This window comes from Euleptes europaea, chromosome 3 (assembly GCF_029931775.1).
Source record: "Euleptes europaea isolate rEulEur1 chromosome 3, rEulEur1.hap1, whole genome shotgun sequence".
NCBI lineage: Eukaryota > Metazoa > Chordata > Lepidosauria > Squamata > Sphaerodactylidae > Euleptes > Euleptes europaea.
In genome coordinates this window covers 6,182,083-6,205,368 of record NC_079314.1, presented here as the reverse complement: position 1 = coordinate 6,205,368, position 23,286 = coordinate 6,182,083, and the positions used below count along the sequence as shown (strand labels likewise).

Sequence of the window (23,286 nt, the reverse complement as noted above, 5' to 3'; positions counted from 1 at the left end):
CTTGGGCCTGTCTTACCTACCCCTTAACAGCCTTTAACCACCCGGCTGTGCTCACCCAGGTCAGCCTGCAGGCATTTGGTTGAGCCCAAGGGTCCCTTATACCCCAACCTAGGCAGGAGCGTAGATTTCTCCTCTCCCTTGGAAAGTACCTTTATTATTGCAGATTAACAAGAAATATAAATGTGGGGTTTACTATTAGGAGGTGGTTACTATTATAAATACCAAGCTATGCATACCAAGAGTATGATCTCACATGTGGGGGTTTCGAAAAGAGGGCCCGGGAGAACTGGCTTAACATCTCGGCGGAAGCAGCTGTGGACTCTCTCCACTGGCACTTAGAGGCAGTTTCCAGCCTCGACTTGCTTCATCTGTAAAATGGGTGCAATAGTGAGTTAAGTCACTTCAGGGAAGGGGCCATGGCTCAGTGGCAGAGCATCTGCTTGGCATGCAGAAGGTCCCAGGTTCAATCCCCGGCATCTCCAGTTAAAGGGACTAGGCAGGTAGGTGATGTGAAAGACCCCTGCCTGAGATCCTGGAGAGCGGCTGCCGGTCTGAGTAGACAATACTGACTTTGCTGGACCAAGAGTCTGATTCAGTATAAGGCAGCTTCATGTGTTCAACTGCGGCAAGGGTGGTAGGCTGAATTAAACTGTTGCCATGGATCATAGGCATAGGGGTGAGTTATTAGACAGACATATAGGCCTAGTTCCTTACACTACTCAGCAAAGTTTGGAGCTTCTCCCCTGCCCCTGCTCTTTCGTCAGCTCATGTTTTTACTTGCTATCTTCTACCTGGTCCTGGGTCAAATTAGCATGCATTCAACATCTTTGTCACATCAGTATTTAAAATCTTAAGAACATGCAGCCACTTTAAAGTAACAGAACAGGAAATAAGAACCAAGAAGTAAGAAAACAGAAACACCAAATTAGACATGGAATCATCAAATAAGCACACAGATCCAAACCTGTCCAGATCTGCAATTTCCCCAAAGCCCCCCACCCCCACCCCGCTGGAGTAACAATAAAAGCTGAATCAGACAACTGAATGCCAGTAACCAATGAACCAGACTAGCTTCCTCATGCAGGCAATTCCAAAGATTGGGAGCCACCACCAAGGTAGCCCTGCTCAGTCATTGTGACCTCTTTCTCCTCTGTCCTCCTCCTTCGCAGCTATATCACAGCCGCACAACTTGGGTGTACAGCATTGAGAATGTCCTCATGTCACTTTCAGGTGAGTTGGTCACACCATTGTGGCCTGGGGGGAGGAGGAAGGGGCACCAATAAGATCAGGAAAGTTAAGATGTAGTTGAAGCTTCGGAACCGCCTGTGTGAATTGGGGAGTCTGGCAAAGCTTGGAAGAATCCACAAGCTCAGCTGTTTTTCTCAGCTGAGACCCTATGAATTGGGAGGTGGAAAGGGTTGAATTTGAGGCTTTCTATAGACAAAGCAGATGCCTGGAAGCAGGGCTGGACTGCTTCCCAAACTAGTGCCGAATAACTGAGGGGGGGAATCTACTTCCACCCCAACAGGCCCGCTCATGATGGCAGTTTAATCTACAGAAATTGGGTTGTGAAGCATTTCAAAATCTTAACTCTCTATTGATGTCTGCGGTTGAAGCTGCTATTCAGAGCATAGGAAGGCCAGGGTCATTAAAAACACCGGCAACCCGCTCTGCCCCAAAGAACTGTCTTAATAGAATTGCCTTAAGATGGATGTGGTCCGATCTCTAAAATATCCTTGGGAGATACTTCTTCAACAAGGAAGAGCAAAGGATGTTGTTTTACGGATACCATGGACCGCCAAAAAGACAAATAAGTGGGTTCTAGATCAAATCAAGTCTGAACTCTCCCTAGAAGTTAAAATGACCAAACTGAGTCTATCGTATTTTTGTCACATTAGGACAAGAGCCACTGGAAAAGACAGTCATGCTAGGAAAAGTAGAAGGCAACAAGAAAAGAGGAAGACCCAACATGAGATGGCTTGAACTCTATAAAGGAAGCCACGGCTGTCAGCCTACAAAACCTGAGCAAGGCTGTTAAGGATAGGATGTTTTGGAGGTCATTAATTCATAGGGTCACCATGATTGATCAGTGACCTGACAGCACATAACACACCTCCATCAGGGACAGAGCGTGGCTTTAAAAGATTAGGAAAACCGAAGATCTCTCAGGTGTTTTCTCAGGCAGCCAGACTATAGGAGATGAGTGTTTCTGGTTTCTCCTGCAAAGTACAGATTTCTCTTTGACAGTCCTTTGGAGGTTGCTTTGGATAGGGTTGTCAACTGATTGGTCCAACTGCATCTGTGCCTTTAGAAACATAGAGCAGGAAGGGATCCCAAGGATCATCTAGTCCAACCCCCTGCACAACGCAAGAAATTCAACTTCTCCAGTGACCCCTGCTATATGCGCAGAGGAAGGCAAAAAACCTCCAGGATCTCTGGGCCAATCTGGCCTGGAGGGAAATTCCTGTCTGACCCCTAAAGTGGCAATTGGCATTTCTCTGGTCGTGTAAGAAAGGGCCACGAGAGCTGAGCGCTGGCTCATCCCTTCCCATCCTCCCTCTCATAATCTGCCTACGTTCACAGTATCAGCCTTGCTGTCAGATGGCCATCCAGCCTCTGCTTAAAAAACCTCCAAAGAAGTAGAGCCCACCACCTCCCAAGTAAGCCACTGAGGAACAGCTCTGTTAGAAAGTATTTCCTAATTGCAGTTTCAACTGCAAAACTCAGCAATGAAGCTTTTCAAGGCACTGGCAGAAACCTGTTTGTGCCAGCAGAGAAAGCCTCTCAGCCTTAACTTGCTTCATCTATAAAATGGGTGCAATAGTAAGTTAACTGATCCCAGTGGCAGGCTGATTTAAGCTGCTGTCCTGGATTGCTTAAGGAAAGGGCTGGCTAAAAGGGAAGGGGTGTGTTGACTGTTGCATTTTAACCTATTTTAAAAGCCACCATAAAAGAATGACATGAATACAGGCAATAGTCTGACATAGCAAGAAGGGCCAAATGCCAGCAAGACATCCTTAGCTGCCCTGACCTGGGGTCTTCTCCCTTAATTCCTCCTCTCCTTTTCTTTCCATCCAGGCAAATCCCCCCAGCTATTCTCTCACAATTTACTGGGTTTGTATGAGCAGTGCAAAAGAGATCAACGTCCCACAGTGGCTATTGCTCCCCACAGGCTCTTACCCAGGTAATCCCACCCCCAAGAAGGTTCTCTGGTAGAGATGCCACCCTCCAGGTGGTGGCTGGCACTTTCCCGCTATTACAACTGAGCTCCAGGCAATAGAGATCATTTTCCCTGGAGAAAATAGCTGCTTTGGAGGGTGGACTCTAGGGCATCGTACCCTGATGAGGTCCTCCCCCTTCCCAAACCCTGCCCTCCCCAGGCTCCACCCCCCCAAATCTCCAGGTATTTCCCAACCTGGAGCTGGCAACTCTATCTCTGGTGGTGGCGGTGGGTGCATTTGGCTGTTCTTGTCAGCTTTTTCTCTACCAAGCCTCCTGCTCCTTTGGGAATTGTGCAACAGGCAGAAAATCCAACAGGCGGTGTGTCATTCTCCCCCCTCCCCAACATTGCATCTCTGTGCTGGCAAAGCTTTGCCTGATCCCAGTGTAGCAAGTCACCGTGCTGAGCTAAAGAACCATTCCAGAAATAATACCCGTGATTGTTAGGCTCAACCAAAACATCACTGAGCATCATGTTTTGGAGAAAACGATGTTTCAGAGTGTGGTGAAGCCCCTACATGGTATAGCTTGAAAAGTTTCACACAGCAGTACAGGGTCTGTTGTGGAGTTCCCATGCAGATTTAAAACAATAGCATGAGGGGAGAGAAACGGGCAGTCCTAGAATTGGGGAGGTGGGGGGGAAACAGAAGAGATAAAAGTCAGGGAGATCATAACAGGAGAGGCTTTTCTGGTGCTTACTTGTCTACAGAAAACATTCCAGAAAGAAGGATTCTCACTGATGCAAAACTATCATATAAGAAACAACCTGAGGGCCTGGCAGGAATTGAGGTGGGGGATAACCCACCTCCTCACATTTCCCCCTTTAGGATTATCTAAACTGTCAGGGGCTTGAACTAGCTGACTTCTGTTTTCTCCCTCATACCTCCTTCTCAGTTTTCTGTGCCTCCTAGAGCATGCTCAGCCCTCCAAAGACCATATTCTTTCTCTTTTGGTTTAATTTACAGTGTCCTTTTCCCCCCCTCAGCTGGCTTGGTTTTGCCCTGGGATTCCTCTGTAAGAATGGCTGTAGCGGCAGGCAGAGCAATAGGCGGAGGGATGGAGTATTGGGATATTTGGTTAATATAGCAGAGTTTGTCCAATCATAGAAGTCTGCTATTATATCATACTTTGGGCACATTATGAGAAGACAAGAGTCATTGGAAAAGGCAATAATGCTAGGAAAAGTTGGAGGCAGCAGGAAAAGAGGAAGACCCAACATGAGATGGCTTGAACTCTATAAAAGAAGCCACGGCCCTCCGTTTGCAAGACATGAGCAAGGCTGTTAACAATAGGATGTTTTGGAGGACATTGATTCATGGGGTCACCAGGAGTCAGAAGCGACTTGATGGCACGTAATACTAATACAAATAAATCTCCCAAGATGTATTTTGCAAAAAAGTAAAACTTACATTTATTTATTCTGTTCACATTCCTGTTGCAGTCGAAAGGAGAGAACGAGAAACATAATCTAAGGTCTTTCATGCATGGCTGTTTCTCTCACCATCACCCCTCTAACAGCTTTGGGTCTTTGTGTTGATTCTGCGTGCCGTTTCTGACCTTCAGAGGTCACCTCGCTCTCCCCCTGCCTTTCTCTGCATTTTGAAGTACCTGTTTTATCTCGAAAACCAAAGTTTTGTGTGACTCGCTTTATTGTGGTGGTCTGGAACGGAACCTGCAATACCTCCGAGGTATGCCTGTATGCACTTAATAGTGACGCAGCGCCCCTGATGCCCAGGCATGCTGAGTTTCTCACTCCAACACAGAGCACAAAGATGGAGGAAGGCTGGTCCCTGTGATGTGGGCTCAGGAGGAGGTTGCCAACTTTCCAACCATCTCCTTCAGCTGCACCTTTTAACTGTAGCTGGATAGTATCTCTCCAGTACTCTTGATGTACGTGGCACTTTTTATTTCAAAGTTTCAGACAAGGAGCTTGTGTTTGAAATCTGACAGTGGAGAAGACAGCAGAGACGGGAAGGGGAGGAGGTACAGGTATAGCTCGTCTTATTGTCAGGATCGCACCTTGCCTCCCCAAAACTCCCTCCTCCCCCCTGCTTCTGCCCACCGCACAAGCTGTGTGCTCATCTTTTCCTCCCGCCAGCAGGAAAAATGTCACCACTACCAAGATTCCAGACACCAAAGGATGCCAGAAGTGTTGTGTGGGTGAGTGCAAACCCAGCCCTTTCCTGTTGGGTCAGAAGGGCCCACAAATCTCCTTGCTGCCCTGTTCCTTCACTGCCTACAAAGAGGCTTGAACCCTGAATAAGGAACGGTAGATGCTGCACAATCTTTGTTGCTAACTCTGTGCATCGTCCTTTCCCTTGCAGCCAGGAATGAGCTGACTGGCTGCCACTACCTGTGCGGGGCACTGGAGGCAGGGGTGGTCCTGTTGCAGTGGTATGAACCCATGCAGAAGTTCATGCTGGTCAAGGTAAGACTCTGCAGCAAGAGGGAGGGAAATTGAACTCAGGCAGATATGCGATGGGCATCCTTTAAGGATGAGTGGGTTCTGCTTGTGTTTCTGCATTGGTAACAACTGAATGGTCCCAAACTGAGTCCCTTTCAGTGCACAGATACAGGAGAATCAACCCTCATCCCTAGCAGACGTCAGCTCAGCGAGTGATGGAGCAATAAACCTCCCCCTTCAATGGCTACTTTAGGCTCCTGGGAGCCTTTCTAGATAAATTCATTTGACACAGGCAGCACATCAGTCTGGGAACATCTGCCCTGTGCTCCTGTGGGGCGGGGTGGTGGTGGCTGTCAGCTGAGGAAAGCTGGATGTTTAATTACTGAGGAGGCTCCAGCAGTTAAGTTTACTACAATATCTCCTGGATGCTTGGAAGAAAAGGCACATGTCTGCTTTGAAAGGAGAATACAGATGTTTCCGAAAGAGGCAAGTAGAGCAGACTTTTCAAAAATAGCATCCTCCACAGCCTCATCTGGCCAGCCTCAGAGGCCAAGCAGAGGGAAGGGTTGATGGTGGAAAGTGCCGTCAAGTTGCTGCCAACTTGTGGCGACTCTTAGGGCTTTCAAGGCAAGATATGTTCAGAGGTGGTTTGCCATTGCCTGCCTCTGCACAGCAACCCTGGACTTCCTTGGTGGTCTCCGATCCAAATACTAACCAGGGTTGACCCTGCTTAGCTTCCAAGATCTGATGAGACTGGGCTAGCCTGGGATGTTCAGGCCAGGGCAGAGGCAAACAGAGGTGACAGCAGAAGTCTCTCTCCTCTGCCATGAAACCGCTAGGTGGCCTGAGCAAGACCATCCATTCCCAGATCTGTAATCGGCAGAGAACAATCCCAGCCTACCTTACAGGGCTGCAGTAAGGACCAGGAAGCAATGCTGTGTGTTCTCTGAGCCCTTGAAAGCACCAGCTGCGTGCTTGTGATTTCGTTTATTGCTGATGGGTACTAAGAACTGCCATATCTTCCCTCTTCTGCCAGTATTTTGACTTCCCTCTGCCGTCGCTGCTGCCTGTTTTTGAGATGCTGGTAACCCCCCATGAAGAGTACCCGGTGATCTGCATTGGAGTGAGCAAGGGTTTGCCCAGTCAGGCTGTGGAATTCCACGTCATCAACCTCAATTCGCTTACCTCCTGGTTCATCGATGATGGTTCCGGTAGGGGCGGCGGAAACACCTGTCTGCATGGCAGGGGGTTTGGGCAGCCACACCTGAACCCAGCCCTGGAGGGGGCGCTCTCCAGCCTTGGGTTCCTTAGCTAGGAGATGGGCTGGTCCTGGAGATGGTTCTGCTCTGCTGGACAGGGGAGGCTTGCTCAGATTTCTACCAGAGCCACCTAGTCCAGAGGCTGCTTTCTGCCTCCTGCTCCCTTATTCTGTTCTGGGGTAGCCCTTTAGGCCTGCTTCCAGGATTGGTTGTAGGTCCCTAGGTTATATGGAAAGGTTATCATTTGCGTGGTGTGGAGAGGTAGCCATGCTGGCCAGGAATTAAGGCTCAGGCCCAGATCTACATTATTTTGAAGGGGGACAAAAGTACAAATTGACGCCCCCCATATATATTCTTTATATTATCTGCTGCTGCTGCCGCCCCCCCCCCCCCGTGTGCTGCCCGGTGCAGGCGCCTCCCTTAGCACCCCCTAGATCAGGCCCTGCTAGGACTGGCAAAATGTTCCCCTTTGCCAAGGCCTGGGAGCAGACTTGCCCTTTTCCATCCCACCATATTCTCGCCAGGCTGCTGGAGCCTCAGAGAAGGGTTCTTCTTCCCTTTCACCCCCGCTGGGTGACAAAGCCGGGCAGAAATCTTTACCGTTAAACCCAGCATGAAATAAAAATGTGCACATTTCTCCACAGAACATGCATGGTCTGGGCCTGTCCAGGTGTCCCAGTTCGACAGCGAGAGAGTCATGGTTCTGATGGACAGTAAGTGGGGAGAGAAGAGGCCGCCGGCACATGTGGGCTGGGGGTGGGGAGCGATTTCTTGTTTACAGCTCAAACTGCCATTCTGTTTTTCAGGAAGTGTCAAGTTTGTCAGCCTCCAGGGCTCTCTGCTTCCATGTCCGCCAGAGATCACCTTTGACGTGGCGGTGGAGTCAGTCGGTAGGTTCCTTTCAGCCGACTCTGCTCCGTCCCCCCACCCACCCAAATCCTGTCCTTAGCAGTGGTGCAGCTTGCATTTTTCTCACAGAGGTGTCCCTCCCCAGGCCTAGTTGCAATTTGGCATCAGATGGGATCCTGATATGGATCCAGCTCCTGCAGTGATCCTGGTTTGTGATTCCAATTCATAGTGGTGCCTGATAACAAGCTATGTCCCATTGGCAGTGAAGTGCATGTGCGATTTTGATGCAGAATCCTGCCCTGAATTAAGACTTTGGGTCCCTTTCAACCCTAGGATGCTACAGTTTAAATCCCCCCCCCCCAACCCATGACTTTCTTTCCACACAAAGCAAGAGGAGCCATCTCCCCATTCATGGATGGGAGGGTTTTGTTTTGTCCCCGGGTGGCCCTTCGCTTGGGAAAAGGAAGCCATGTCAAACTCTGGTCTCGGTCTCTCCTCAGCAGTGGTACGGGACCGTGTGCATGCATGTTGGCGCCACGGAGTGCAGATAAAGCCTCTCGGATCAGGCCAGGTACAAAGAGAACCTTTCCCGTGTCGATGCTGTGGGGCCCCTGGGGATGTGTGTGAGAGGGAGGGTGTCGGTTCCTGATACAGCACAGCCTAGAACTCCCCGACCTCCCAGAAGTCCTGCCTGCCCGGTTGGGTCAAGGCACTGGAGCCCTCTATGTGGGAGCTTTTCTCTCTCTCTCTCTCCCTCTCTGCTTCTCAATCTTCTCCCTCCCCAAATGCACCCACCTGTCTCTGTTCGTCCAATCTACGCCTGAAGCTGCCTTATACGGGATCAGACCAGCGGTCCATCATAGTCAGCCTTTCCTACTCAGACTGGCAGCGACTCTCCAGGGTCTCAGGCTTTTCTGATCACCTACCACCTGGTCCTTTTAAATGGAGAAGCTGGGGGTTGAACCCAGGGCCTCCTGCATGCTAAGGAGATGCTTTGCCAGTGAGCCATGGCCCCTCCCCTACCATAGTTTCTGGATTACTGGGGGAAGAAATAAGATGTTTGCCACGATGGGAGAAAGCAGAAATGATGATCTGGGATGGGGGACGTCTTCCCTTTTGTTAAATTTCTGGCAGGGTTGAACACACATGAAGCTGCCTTCTACTGAATCAGACCCTTGGTCCATCAAAGTCAGTATTGTCTACTCAGACCGGCAGCAGCTCTCCAGGGCCTCAGGCAGAGGTCTTTCGCATCACCTACTTGCCTAGTCCCTTTAACTGGAGATGCCGGGGATTGAACCTGGGACCTTTTGCATGCCAAGCAGAGGCTCTACCACTGAGCCACAGCCTCTCTCCTGTTTAGTCCTATCCACTTCCAGAGTGACTCAGTTTGCTTGCCTATTAACTCCCTCCCCCATTCAGGGCTGGGTGCAAGGAGAGCATTGGGGTTCTCAGAATCTCCAGTGGGGGTGGGGGGGTGTCACAGCAGCCACCCCTGACACTGCACCCTCTCTTTCCAGCTGGAACAAGAGTTGCAGGACCAGTGCTGGACTTTCCGCTTCCTGGGATCCTCCAGGTACGAGCACCCCCTTCCCCTCAAATCCCATCTTCATGCGGTTGCCCTGGCATACATGCTCCCCAATGCACACACACCCGGCCCATATTCAGTTCCCTACCTGGCCTGCTGCTTCCCTTTCTGTGAATTATGCAGAAGTTGGGGGACTGCCCCCTCCCCTCTGTCCCTTTAGCCAAACATCCAATTTCCCACCCTGTGGACTGCCCTGTTAGGTACAGCAGGCGGCTATCAAGAGCTGGCCAGAGCCGGAGCTTAAAGGTTGCCAGAAGAGCTGTGGTCTTCACTGGATCAGCCTTTTCCTGCTTGGGGAGGCAGTGCAGCGGAGACCTGGGTCTGCCAGAGAGAGGCATGGGTGCTCTATCCTGCCCTGCCTCTGGTCATTTTAGGGCCAGCTGTGGGCAGTTTCCTCACGCAGCTCCTGGTCCATGTGCCTCGTGTTCCTTTGCAAAGGCTGCAGAGGGTGCTGGGCCAGCCCAGAGCCTCCAGTTATCCCCACTGATCTTGCTTCTCCCTTTGCCAGTACCGTTGTGTTGGAGACACGGCCCGTGGACAATCCCAGTTCCGCCAGCAACCTCTATGTACTGGAATGACGGAAACGTTTTTGCGTGGACTGTGTGTGACCCATGGGGCCGTCCCCAGTCCCCGTGTGGCTGGGTGACAGCTAGGAGCTCCCTCTCTACAGTGTGGCTCACCCCGAGAGATGAGGAAGATGCAGAAGGGCAATGCTGCTGTGCTTCAAAGTGCTTCTCCTGAAGGGGCTAAGGAAAGCAGCAGGACAAAGGACACAACTCAGTATTTTGCTGTTTGCCCGGCCTGAAGCTTTTGGGCCTGCCTGAACGGCCTATTCCCGCCAGGCAGACAGCAATGGCCATTTCCTGGTTTCATGTTTTCCTCAGATGTATGACCTTGTCTTAATAAAAGCCGCCGTCCTCTGAGTGGGTTCTTTGAATTTTATTTGAAGAAGTGTTGGAGCCCAGCAGTGGGGCTGAGAGAGATGACCACACACGCTCAGAGGCGCCACAGTCCTTTCAAAGGTTATTCAATTAGATTTGAGTCCAGTCGCACCTTAGAAACCAACAAGATTATTTGGGGCAAGTGGAGGGGAGGGAACAGGAAGGAGTACAACGATGGGACATTTATAAAATGCTATGAAATTTAGAAACTTTTGAAAACGTTCAATGGTATACTCAATTTTCAATTTAATGGTAAACTCAATTTTCCAATATTGGGAACAGTAGAATTTTAGTAGAATTCTACACCGTGTCTATTCAGTCATATTGTGTTAGAAGTTATTTTAATATATGGATGAATATAAATATAATGGTCAATTAAAGAATTACAAGATTTTAAATTTAAAAATATTAAGATAATTAGCTAGCACTCCAGTGGGGGTGGGGGGGTGTCACAGCTTTTTATACTTATATTTACTATTCTATTTATATACTTATATTTATTATTGAGATATTTTTTCTTTTTACTGGGCAAAGTAATGTTTACTGTTTTATCTGTAAAGGTGATCATACTTTGTATATATTCTGTTTTTATTATTATTACAAAATAAAACATGGGGGAAAAGATTATTTGGGACATAAGCTTTTGAGAGTCAAAGCTCCCTTCAGCAGATCTGACCAAGGGAGCCTCTCAGACTCTCGACAGCGCTCATATGGGGCCCCCCCTCCCAAAAAAACCTTGCTGGTCTCTCAGGTGCTCCTGGACTCAAATCTAGCTGATCCACCGCAGGCCGACACGGCCTCCCCACCTCTGAAACTACCAAAAGGTTATAGTCACATAGTTTAATATTAATTAGGGGTGTGCAAAAAAAAAAAAATCCGGGAAAATTCAGTTTTAGGCATATTGGACCTGAAAACTTTTAAAACAAGCTGTAGCTTGCAATCCCAAAACGATCCTGAAAAAAGCTGATTTTTCAGCTTTTTCAGGATTGGGATTTGCCAGCTACTACTTAAAGGGGCATTTTTTTCCAGTTCGGCTTTGCTGAATGCACACTCCTAATATTAATAGTCATATCTTTTGTAATTGATTGGTGGACTGGCACAGAGAGCATACAGTCGTCATGGGGCTCTTTTGTTTGGTGGTGATAGAAAACATGGCTCTCTGTGAGCCGCCCAGTGAGAACCACTGATAGATGGGAATTAGGGCCTACCTTCAGCCTCCTGCTGACCAAGGAGAGAGGAATAAAAAGTGCTGGTACCCATGTGCCGTGTTTAGTGGTCCGCCACCCTTCTGCTGCACGCAAGGACAAATCTGCGCACGCATAGGCCAGTTGCAGCAATCTATGGTTTTATTGGCAGGGAAACAAACCAGGTAGAGGGGGGAACAACCGGATCGATCCTCCCAGCTCCCCCCCCCACATTAGACCAGGCTTAAAATTTCCTACGGCAGTGACAGTAGACACAAGCAGTTGGAGACGGGAGAGGAGGGGGCCAGAGCAGCCAGGAGGTGTGGGTGCACAAAAACCTGGTGCCTGCATCCATTGACACGCACAGACAGAGGGGTCAGTTGAGGGGCGCCTCCGTAGCTCCAAAATGAATCCACTGGAACAGAGAACGCACCCCCCACCATCAATAGCACTAACCCCCACAGATAAGACAAAGCTTAAGGGTGAGGGAAACACTGTGAGGGATGGCAAAAGGGCGGGGGGAGAGATCTGCATAGTTGCCCCCCACACTGAGAACCGAGTATCTCACTGGGCCAGAAGACCCATCTCTCTCTCTCTTCCTCCCCACACACGCCGGCAATGTCCCCCCTCGACTGGGCCATGCTTGACAGGCAGCAGCAAAAGACCTCTTTCCTCCTCTTTATCACAAATAGCCTCTGGTTCCCTCCACCAAAGCCTTTCCCCTCTCCCTAGGGGCAAGAGACTATAGAAGGCACTTGAAACTGGGGGGAGGACTCTTTGACCCAGGAAGGGAAATATTGCATGGAACACCCACCCCACCCCCTGCAGGACAGAAATCTACCCAAAGAGTTACTGGCCAGGCGTGATGCTAACGGGAGCCCCGGGTGCAAGCTCACCCAAACGGTCCTGAATCAGATAGTTTCTCCAGAGGGCAGGAAAACATGTCTCTTCATCCCAGGTAGCCAGGGAGGGGGATTGTGGGGGTCAGCAGCAGGCGACAGAAGAAACTGCGGTGATGATGGGGCAGGAGGGCGTGTCAGCCTCTTCTGCTCCCCCCCCCAAATTATTATTTTTAAAAGGCCAGATCAGGTGTGCCACCCTGCATCGTAACTGCCCCCCACCCCCAGGCAAGAAGGGCAAGGAAAGTGGGCTAGAGCAGGTCACTCCCCAGGCCACCCTTGGTGGAGGGCGGGGAGGCACCTAGCCCAGCTGGTCTTCATATTGTTTGCGGAAACAGTCGCCAGCAGGGAAGAAGTCCCAGCAGCGCTCTTGGTACATCTTCCAGACGTAAGACTCCTGAAGTGGGTTGGAAAGAAAGGCTGGTTAGCTAGAAGGGCCTTGTAATGTGTGTGGGGGGGAGAGCTGAGGAAACTTTAGTAGGAAGAACACCCCCCCCCCAAGTTTTGCAGAGCAACTTCAGGCACAGGAGACAAAAGGAAATACTTCTTTATGCAATGGGATTTGTTGTCAGAGGGCGTAGTGATGGACAGGTTCACGGAGGACAGGTCTATCAGTGGCTATCATGGTTGACTAAAGGGAACCTTTGCGTTCAGAGGCAGTAAACCTCTGAATCTCTGCGCCAGGAGACAATGTCAGGGGAAGGCCTCGGCCTCTATACCCCTGATGTTGGGTCTCCAGAGAAACTGGTTGGCCAGTGTGCAAGACAGGACGCTGGACCAGATGGGCTCTTCTCTTACGCTCTTAAGGTGGAGCTGACTTTCTCCGCTGCCCCACAAGTCAGCAGCCAGCTTTGCCCGACAGTCACTATGACAATGGAGCGGATTGGAGATAATCTGTCTCCCTCTCTCTGCCACTATCACCAAATCCTGTTGCTGCATCCATAGATTTTTCTCCCTTCTGGAGCTGACAATTGGGCAGCCAGCTGTAACTTTCTTGGCAGGGGCACAGTTGAACACAGGAACACATGAAGCTGCCTTCTACTGAATCAGACCCTTGGTCCATCAAAGTCAGCATTGTCTACTCAGACTGGCAGCGGCTCTCCAGGGCCTCAGGCAGAGGTCTTTCGCATCACCTACTTGCCTGGTCCCTTTAACTGGAGATGTCGAGGATGGAACCTGGGACCTTCTGCATGCCAAGCAGATGCTCTAACACTGAGCCACGGCCCCTCCCCCAGGGGTTGCCAGTTACTGCCTCTTTGTTAGGGTGTTAAAACAATGGTCATCTCCAGGTGCTGGTAAGTCTCCCCTTCTTCCATATCTGGCAAGACACGTGAGCTCCCCCTTACCTGGCCGGTGTGCTCCGTTTCATCCTTATTGATAAGATACATGAGGAAGAACCTGCAGGAGGTAGAGAAGCAGAGAGTGACGAGGAGTTTAAGGCTGTGACCCCCCCTCAAATCCTTCTTTCTTTGCTTCCCTCAGGCAAACTCCCTGAATCCTGCCAAATATAGCAACAAACAGCAGGTGTGCAGGTTTGGAAAAACGTGTGCCCTATCTTGTATTGCTCTGTAAGCAACGCGGTGGGTAGTATCCTTCCAGTGCTTCCGGATGCGAATAGAAAGTGCTTCCGGATATGAATGTGAAGTGCTACCAGATGTGCTGGTTCTCTGCTGGAAGGCATGGCCAGAAGGGCTAGTGCCTGCTAGTCAAGAACGGCTTCTGCAGTTTGCATGCTGCCCACCCAAATCAGCATAGAAAATAGGGGGGAGGGGACAACTAGCTTTCCGCTGAACATTTTCTGCACTCTCACATTCTGCATTCCACTGGCCTTAGAATATGTTGTGTGTTCTGTTCAGAGCTGAATTGGCTGTATGACCAATATAATTAAAATTAACATAAAGAATATGTTGTGCCCGTTCTATTTCATCCAATCCCTTAAATAACTCTCCCAACTACTCTGAAGCCCCTTATACCTGGAAGTACCTCCCATAGCACCCATGTGGTACCACTCGTCTCTCTTCCTTCAGTTCCCTCCTCACAGCCCAACCTTTTCTGACCAGGTCCACTCCCATTTGCCAGATATCACTTCTATTCACTGCAGCCCCACCCCATTCTGCATGTCGGATACCTCCTCTATGCTCCGGGCAAGACTACACATGCAGGCCATTCCTTGATGGCTACAACATCAGCGATGGATGATTTGGGCATAGGAAACCCATCTATTGCAACCGGTTTCTGGATACCCTCAGGTGTGTTTCTTTTCAAGAGGTCTAGTAGCAAAAGTGAACCAGGTTGTCCTTCTCCCGTGATTTCTAACTGGTAGGGTAGCAGAAGAGTTCTGACAGTCCCAGCAAGCAACAGCAGTCAAGGAGGCAGCCCCCCCTGCCTGTGCCACCGCAAGCCAGTTGCTTACATATAATTGGCCAAGTTATGCTCCTCCAGCGTGTGGGTCTCAAAGCCATGCGGCGTCGAGTCAAAATAGTCACTGCCAATTCCACAGATGAAACATTTGGTCTACAAGAGGCAGAAGCGACAATGAGAAGAGACGAAGACCGAGCTCCCCATCTCCTGCTTCAGCACCCCCGGTGGCCGCCCTGTCCTTTCCCATACCTGCACCAGCAGTGAGTGTCTCCTAAGAGGGAGACGGAAAAGCTTGGGGAGGCGGCATGGAGAATGGGAGACATTCTCCCCAATACCAGTAGAAAAGGGCAAGAGCCCAGTAGCACCTCAAAGACTAACAAAATTTCTGGCAACATTTCTAGTCTTGAAGGTGCTGCTGGACTCTTGCTTTTTTCTACTGCTACAGACAGACTAACACGGCTACCCATCGTGATCTATCCCCAATCCCAGTAGTTGCTCGTGGAAGCACTGCAGAGTTGTAAAACTATCTGCTGTATCTTTAATCCACCCTCCCTCTGAGGAGCTCAGAGCAAAGTTCTCTGTGCTTCCATTTTACACCCCCAGCCACCACGCAAGGTAGGCTAGGTTGAGCGAAGGACTGGCCCAAAGCCACCCGGGTGAGATTCACAGCTGAGAAGCCTCCCAGGCCATCAGTGCATGTGCCGGATCATGCGGGGAAGCTGAGCAGCCCTTGCGGCTGCCGTTCAGCCCTGGGATCTGCGGACACAGCGAGGGGCGCCGCTCACCTCCATGTCCTCCTTCACTTGCTCCTGCTGGTCTCTCAGCTCCCCAAAGGCATCGATGATCAGACCTGCAGGAGAGAAAAGAGAAGGTTTTCTCAGCCATGAGAAAATGAGGGGGGCAGGAGGAGAAACACAGGAGCCAGGCTCGGATTCTCTCCCCACACTGCCAAGAAAGGTAAACATTGAAGGGTGGCAAGGTGGCCACTGCTGTTTGCAGGAGGGTAGCAAGGGCTTTCTGTGCATGCTCCTGAAAGGGATGCTTTGGCACTAAGTCATAAGTGCCAGAAGGGTGGGACTCCAGAAAGCCCCGTCTCACTTTCAGTCCTGCCAGCAGTCCTCAAGATCTGAACTTCACCCCAAATACTTGAAAAACCCAGTCAGGGTCTCCCATGGGGGTCTTCAACTAAAAGCAAATGTGGAGGGAAGGACAGAGAGGAGGAGTCAGGCTGCAGCAGAAGAGAGACTTTAAAAAATCCTTTTCCCTGTGCTGGTTTTCTGATCTAACCCCCCCCCCCACTTTGCGCGAAACACCCACACACACATTCTTTCCATTAGTCTTACATATCACACATCATGTGTAGTTTGGCCCTAAAAAGGCTTCCTTAATCCCCAATTGAGGTCTGGTCTGCGCACTCATCAGTATGATGGAGCTGGAATAATGAATTGCTGGGTTGGACAGGTTTCTTTTTAGTGTTTCCCTACTAAAAATAAAATGTTGCCAATCTTTAAAATACCTGAGCATATCAGGTATCGTCTTCTTGCCATGCCAGTTTTCTGGGGCTGTTTGCAAACTCAAAAGCACACTCATATCCCACCCCCATAGGACAGTGCCAACTCATTCTGCTGCACAACATGAAAATCAGGCCTTGGCATTAGGTCAGCACTGGAAAGGGGGAAGTTGGGAGAAACAGCCTGGAAAAAATCTTGCATGGTGGCTGGCCACAGTGCCGGCAAAACAAACTTCTGGCCACAGAGACGGGTCTATGGGGCTCACCTTGGATGATGGCCAGCAGGATGACAATGACAAAGAAGAAGAAGGTGATGTCAAAGATGACGCGGTAAAGCTCGTACTCATCTCCTGCAGGATCCTCGATCTCGTCACCAATTCCCCCGCCAGCACGCACCCCCACGTACATGTGAAACAGGTAGCACTGTGTCGAGGAGAGAAGGCAGGGCGTCAGAGAGGGACTTATGGAACATTGTGTGCTCAAGATAAATTATTCCATGTGTCAATTATTCTGGAAGAATTGTTACCCCACTTCCCTTCCCCTCCAGGGGTCCATACTTGAGACCACTATAATGGCTTCAAATCCCCATTCCTCCCATAAGCCTTTAGCATCAAAAGGGTAAAATAATTAATTCACAGAGGATAGGTCTATTGAGGATTTCCAGATGTGGAACGTTCATTTAGAGGCAATACGCCCCTGAACATCAGATGATTGTCAGCTTCCACAGACATTTGCTAGGCCTCTGCTGGGAGATGGACATTTGACTGCACAGATCTTTTGGCCTGATCCATCAAGACCTTGGATTGACCTTTTACCATCACAGTTGTGACTCAAGTGTATTGAGGAATCCATGTCCAACCACTAGGGGTTCCTTCTTTGGGGTCCCAGACGCTACAGGGATACTTCCCTGCTAGCTACTCGTCACCTCTTGAGAAGATAAGCTAAAGAGAACTCTGACAGCTGAAGGTGGTATGGAAGAGGCATTGCGCTCCTTGCGATTCTTCCTGTTTTCCCTTCTACTGAGCAGGTTTTTGTAACCGCCATGAAAAACCCATTTGGCCAAAGAGACAGGAGGACAAAAGGATCATGTTCCGATATGTAAGCCATGAATTATTGATAATATTTATTGTGTTTATAGTTCTGTTAGCTCAGATAAGACAGAGTTAACTTAAGGTGCTTCACTGCAAAATAATGATAGATTTTTGAATTCATAGTAGAAATATAATTCAGGGACAAATATAAATAGTATGGCAATTTGTATCACTTAATTACTTATCACATATTGCCTACTCTTGTACTTACTATTGATTTTTTAAATCTTTTTTGCAAATCATTATGTTTCCTGTAATATATTTATGTTATCTGTAACAGAGACCTTGTCATGAGTCCTTCTATATCATTATAGAAATGTCAGAACTTTTTGTAATTTGTTTTACCGTATGTTTTGTTCTTATTAATATCATATAATAAAAATAAATTTTGAAAAAGGATCATGTATGTACACCACGGGAAATTAAGGGCAGCATCCTGTGGACCTGTTTGGGTGGCAGAGGTATTCTTGCAGAAGGAGACTTCGCCTGATGCAAGATGCTCAAGCGAATTGCATCAGGGCAGGTTCCTTCTGTGGCTCTCCTGGCCAACCCAACGCATCTCTCAAACCATTTTCAGCTTCCTTAAAGATGGTCACCCTGGAAATACAAACTAGCAGATGGCCAGCTTGACAAATCCAGTGAATAAAAAATCCAGCGAAGAGTTTAAAAAAACCTGGAAATTATACTATTCATACGTTCTGTAAAGCATGTATAAATAGAAAGGAAATAGTTTAGCTATAAGGTTGTATTGGAATTTGTATTATGGAAGTCAGTTATCATAAATAAGTTTATGTGCATTATATAGGAGATAACATTTAACCCTAGTGAGAATTATTTTGCAAGTGCAAAGTATACATGGAAATGAAAATGCTTAAATAAAAGACTATAATGGAAAAGCTTCTTATGATTTTCTTCGAACAGAAATAAGTTGGTTAGCAATTATAAATGGACTAATATGATTTCTTATAGACCAGCTTAATTATGCAAACATAAAGCATATTTATCATGAACTGAATGACAGTATAAAGGGAATTATGTAATATCATAAAAATTGATCTGCATATTACAAGATACACTGTAAGATGAAAAGAAACGTTGAGTTCACCCATTTTAAGCTTGTTTCAGTATACTGTAGTTTTAATGATGAAATTGTGTTGTGTTTGTTTTGGTGTTACGTCTTGTATGTCCTGTTTGTATTTTATTGATTTGAAAAAAAAACCCGTTACCTTAAAGGTGGGCCACCCGTCTCCAGCCCGTTGCCCGCGCCTCTCGCACTCACCGTCATCATGTCATCGCACTTCATGTCAGGCTCGTCCTCATCCTCACTCTTGTTGTAGAACTTGCGGAAGAAGTTGAAGGCGACGACGGTGTAGAGGTAGACGACCACTGCGAGCAGCCCCACCGTCATCATCAGCTGAGGAAAAATGCCGCACGTGCGGGCAGGGTTAGCAATTGTACGGCAGGAGTCCCCAACGTGGTGCCCATGGGTGCCATGGCGCCTGCTGACACCTTTCCTGGTGGCCGCCGAGTGTTTTTAGAAAATGGGCAGGGCCAAGTGGGGCTTTTGCCCAGCAAGGCTTCTTTGGCAACAGGAGATTTGATTGGCTGTGCAGGTTTTTAACAACATTTCTTTGGCGGCAGCTGCCACCACGGCACACGGATCTTCACTGTATGACTGAAGGAAAGTTGCAGCAGCAGCCCTTCTGTTGGCTCCGCCTCCAGCGGCAGCCATTTTATGGCTGTGCCCACCACGCTGTGTCAGAATTCCAAATGTGCCTACAGGCTGAAAAGGGTTGGGGACCCCTGGCATATGGGAACCATGTGAAGGCAGACACATCCCTTCTTAACTAGGACAATACTACACCTTATTCACTCCACCCCAAACAAGTGTCTATCTGCCCAGGACATCACACCATACCTGTTTGCCGTTGTGGGTGACAGATGACAGGATGGTTCGCAACGTCTTGACGCCCATGGCGATGTCCAAAAGATGGCAGGCAAAGAAGAAGTTGTTGTAGTGGCCGAGGAGGGACATCACCATGTACCAGAGGAGGTACAGGAAGGACTGTAAAGAATTAATGTTTAATTCTTTGGTTGGGATTTGGTTGTATTAATGGAAAATGTGTTATCTTTTGTTGGCACTTTAACGAAGTTGGCTAATCCAAGGTTATTGTTTAGGAGGTGGTAATTGTAGATCAGTTCCTCCTGGAATAAATTGGATTGACCTTTTGGGCTGATGCCTAGTTTGGCTGAGAGCAATTCAGAAGTAAAGGGTTGTTAGGCATTGGCTGCACCTGGTGGGAATTAAGAGAATAAAAGCTGCTTCCTCATGCCTGGAGTTGGCAACCCTCCCAGGTGGTCTTGCTTACTTTTGTATGTTTCTTTTATAGGAGGAATGCTGAACTGGAGTTTTGTTATGCAGCTGGACTATGGACTTTGGTAACTAATTTTTGTGCTGTGCTAAGTATTGCCAATGTGTCCTGAGTTAAATGTATAGGTTAGTTCTTATGTCTAACTTTCTTGTTTTAAACCTCTACACTGTGCCAAAGTAAATTTTGACTTTTCATTTATGCTGTGAAATAAACCTTGGAAATCCCTACAGTTTGGTGTATGGCGCTTTTTCTTGTGAAGGCTCCAAGTCTAAATTCAAGTTACTTATTTCAGTTGTTAATCTACCATTTTTATTGTGATTGAGGTTAACCTTGTAGAGCTAAAAGTTCATAAAATACCCAGGAAGTCAGGGAGTAGCCTCCTGGCCTTGACTAGAAGGGTAGAGATGGGGGGCTGGTGGCAGCTTCTACTCGATGGGTACTCTGGTTTTGCAACTAAAACTGGTATTCCACCTTCTGGCTGGAGGTGGTAACCAGTACAAGGACTATGGGAAGGGAGAGGAAAAAGGTGGGGTTTACAATCGAAGTGGTGTGGAAGATCAGTTCCCCTGGAGAAAATGGCTGCTTTGACAACTGGACTTTATGGCATTGAAGTCCCTCCCCTCCCCAAACCCCGCCCTCCTCAGGCTCCGCCCCAAAAATCTCCAGGTATTTCCCAACCCGGAACTGGCAACCCTATGTGGAAGCCATCTGAGGGGAGCTCGTGAGGGGCCAAGACACCTCAGTGGTTTAGAGCAGGGGTCCACAACATGTTGCCTGTGAGTGCCATGGCCTCTGCCAAGGTCTTTGTTGACACCCGCCAAGGGTTTTAAAAATGGGACGAAGGGAGGGCCAAGTAGGACTTTTACCCAGCCAGGCTTTGTATTGGTCATTGGCAATTTCATCGGCTGTGCAGATTTTCTAAAATATTGCTTTGGCGGCAGCTGCCACCCCAGAACAAGGATCTTCACTGTGTGATTGAAGGTAATCTATGGCAGCCATTCTGTGGCTGGCTCCACCTCCTGTGGCAGTCATTTTGTGGCTACACATACAATGCTGTGTTAGAATTCAAAAAGTGCCCACAGACTTAAAAAGGACAGGGACCCACTGACTTTAACACGCATGAATTACAGATGGTATTTATATAGCAACTGACGCACTGTAGGAGCCAGCAACTGGTGGCTCTTGGGCCAAATCTGGCCAACTGAGGGTTGAGCTAGATCACCCTCCCAATAACACAGGCAGTTGGACGCTGCAGGAAACCATCTGGCCCTTTAATTTCCAGAAGGAAAAGAAGAGTTTAGATAAGTTGCAATTGTGATAATGGGCAAAAGCCTCGGTGGGGGGGAGGAAGAAGGGGCTAACACACTGTCTCTCTTATTTGTAAAAACAGCCCCCCTAACAAAACTATTTGCTGAACAGGGTAGAAGAAGAAGAGATGGTTTTTATACTCCGCTTTTTCTACATTTAAGAAGTCTCAAAGCGGCCTACAATCACCTTCCCTTCTTTTCCCCACAACAGACACCTTATGAGGTAGGTGAGGCTGACAGAGTTTGGAGAGAACTGTGACTGGCCCAGGGTTACTCAGCAGAGGCCGCATGTGGAGGAGTGGGGAATCAAACCCAGTTCTCCAGATTAGCTACTCTTAACCACTACACTACTCTCTGCCAAGCCAAAGAACACTCTAGCCCAGTGAGTTACAAAGTATGCCAGTTAATTCTATATACGCCATTAGATTTTTATGTAGTTGATTCTGTTTAGTAATTTAAAAACAACAACCAGGAATGGAGGTGGCTGAGGCATGGGGCAACTAGAAAATTCAGTTGGTCTCAGGTTTTCTTAAGGAAGAAACATCACAGAATGCTGAATTTTGGATAAGGCAGCAAATTCTGCACTCTCCCACCAAACCTGTAGAAATGTGACCTGCACACAGTCTGCAGAGGCCCTTGGAGGTAGGGATTTGCACCCTTGTTCTAGATCCGCAGCCGCCCAAGAAACGCTGGGGACACAGCCGAGTTGGGCTCCCCCCTCCAGCAGGGGGCGGTCAGCACATGGCCACCAGCCGGCACAGGGTTTTTGGGATGGTTTCGCTAACCAACTTCGCACTCTTAACCCAACACTCCACTTTCTGGCTACCTCTCCTTACTCACATTATCTGTGAAGATCACTCCGAATTTCCAGATCTTGTACTTTATGTCAATGGAGGTGATCCTGGGGAAGAGAGGGGAGAAGGATGACTCTGTGCATCTCCACCTGGGATCGATTCTCACATTACATTTTGTTAGATGTGCTTCTAAAGATGTTTGAAGCAGGCAAAGTGTGCCACTCACAAGTAGGGGCAAAGTTATGCTTGCAAACAACTGCACTGGGCACGTATGCTGTCTAGGAGCCAGGGCTGGCAATGGCACCCTGTCTCAAATCCAGGCTTTTATTGATGCAACATGTGAAAAGGCCTGAATCAGATATAGATAAAACATTGGTGGTGGTAGAAAGTGCTGTCAAGTCCAGCCGGCTTATAGAGACCCCATAGGGTTTTCAAGGCAAGAGATATTCAGAGGTCGTTTGCCATTGCCTGCCACTGCGGACAGTGGTCTGTGGACTGTGGTCGTCTCCCATCCAAGTACTAACCAGGACCGACCCTGCTTAGCTTCCGAGATCAAGCTAACCTAGACCACCCAGTTTAGGGCAATAAAAAATTAACACTTGTGCAAATGGACCTGCTTTAGAAACAGACTTTTTATCTGCTCTGCTCCCAGCAGCAATATAACCATCCTTGACACTAACAAGACCACTGCCCCCCTGAGCAACATCTGCCATCCCATAATCACCACCAGCTCCTCCCTACCCCGTCTCACCAAGTGAGAAGAGACTTGTCTGGTTCAGGCTTCTTCGCATTCTGTGCTGTGATTTCCAGACTGGCCAAATCCATCCCCAGGAGCTCTGCAATTCTCTCCCGTCCATAGATGTCCCCGTATTTCTCAAGCACCTGGAGAAAGAAAGGGGGCAGTGCTGCTGAGTCCCCTGAAGCCAGCCTGGCCCTTGACCTTGGGCAGGCATGGAGATGGGAGGAGTGCCCAGGCCTGGGGGGAGGGGGGTGCCACGTGTGTGCTGGAGCCAGGCCAGGCGCTGGGGCGGAGACAAACGCACCAGGCGGGATGAGTGGTGGCCACCCCCGTGGAAACAAAAAGAGAGGGAGAGCAGTGGCTGGGCAGGCGGCACACGCACCAGCTGTACCATGCCATGGTGGCACTCCTTCTGCCCATGCTCCCCATGCCCGCGCTGGGACCCCTCTCTCCTTGCACAGGGGACAAGTGCCCCTGCCAAACACCTCCATGATCTGGCCTTGACCTTGGGCCTTGCTCATCAGTTCCATCTGGGCTGCCCCCACCTCCACCCCAGATACTGGTGAAGAATCTCACCTTCCTCTTGATGAATTTGTCCCAATAATTGCTTGGGAAGGACCTGGAGAAGAAGAACAGCAGGATAAGAACAGGGGTCTTCCCTCTTGCCTCTATGCCTGCTGCAGCCTCCTCCCCTCTCCTGCCTTGAACTGTTTCACCTGCTCCTCCTTCCACAAAGCCTTCTGGTCTTCTCTGTTGCCTTCCCCATCGTCAG

The 23,286-nt window shown here is 48.9% G+C and overlaps 2 protein-coding genes across 2 annotated transcripts in view; one reads left to right on the top strand and one right to left on the bottom strand.

The window, feature by feature from the left end:
• Window positions 1-9,894, top strand: part of MAP4K1 (mitogen-activated protein kinase kinase kinase kinase 1) — a 38,499-nt gene extending 28,605 nt beyond the window's left edge. The window contains 10 exon segments of the mRNA XM_056847591.1: window positions 1,170-1,230; window positions 3,079-3,184; window positions 5,321-5,379; window positions 5,544-5,647; window positions 6,660-6,834; window positions 7,527-7,595; window positions 7,689-7,772; window positions 8,232-8,302; window positions 9,249-9,304; window positions 9,825-9,894. Of these exon segments, the coding sequence (XP_056703569.1) occupies window positions 1,170-1,230; window positions 3,079-3,184; window positions 5,321-5,379; window positions 5,544-5,647; window positions 6,660-6,834; window positions 7,527-7,595; window positions 7,689-7,772; window positions 8,232-8,302; window positions 9,249-9,304; window positions 9,825-9,894 (855 nt within the window).
• A 2,733-nt stretch (window positions 9,895-12,627) lies between these two features.
• The window catches only part of RYR1 (ryanodine receptor 1), a 223,826-nt gene continuing 213,167 nt past the window's right edge, over window positions 12,628-23,286 (bottom strand). The window contains exons 94-103 of the mRNA XM_056847594.1: window positions 23,091-23,133; window positions 22,527-22,657; window positions 21,822-21,882; window positions 19,221-19,367; window positions 18,582-18,716; window positions 16,478-16,634; window positions 15,487-15,551; window positions 14,754-14,854; window positions 13,687-13,738; window positions 12,628-12,737 (exon numbers count right to left, since the gene is read on the bottom strand). Of these exons, the coding sequence (XP_056703572.1) occupies window positions 12,642-12,737; window positions 13,687-13,738; window positions 14,754-14,854; window positions 15,487-15,551; window positions 16,478-16,634; window positions 18,582-18,716; window positions 19,221-19,367; window positions 21,822-21,882; window positions 22,527-22,657; window positions 23,091-23,133 (988 nt within the window). The 3' untranslated portion in view covers window positions 12,628-12,641. The remainder of the gene's footprint in view (window positions 12,738-13,686; window positions 13,739-14,753; window positions 14,855-15,486; window positions 15,552-16,477; window positions 16,635-18,581; window positions 18,717-19,220; window positions 19,368-21,821; window positions 21,883-22,526; window positions 22,658-23,090; window positions 23,134-23,286) is intronic.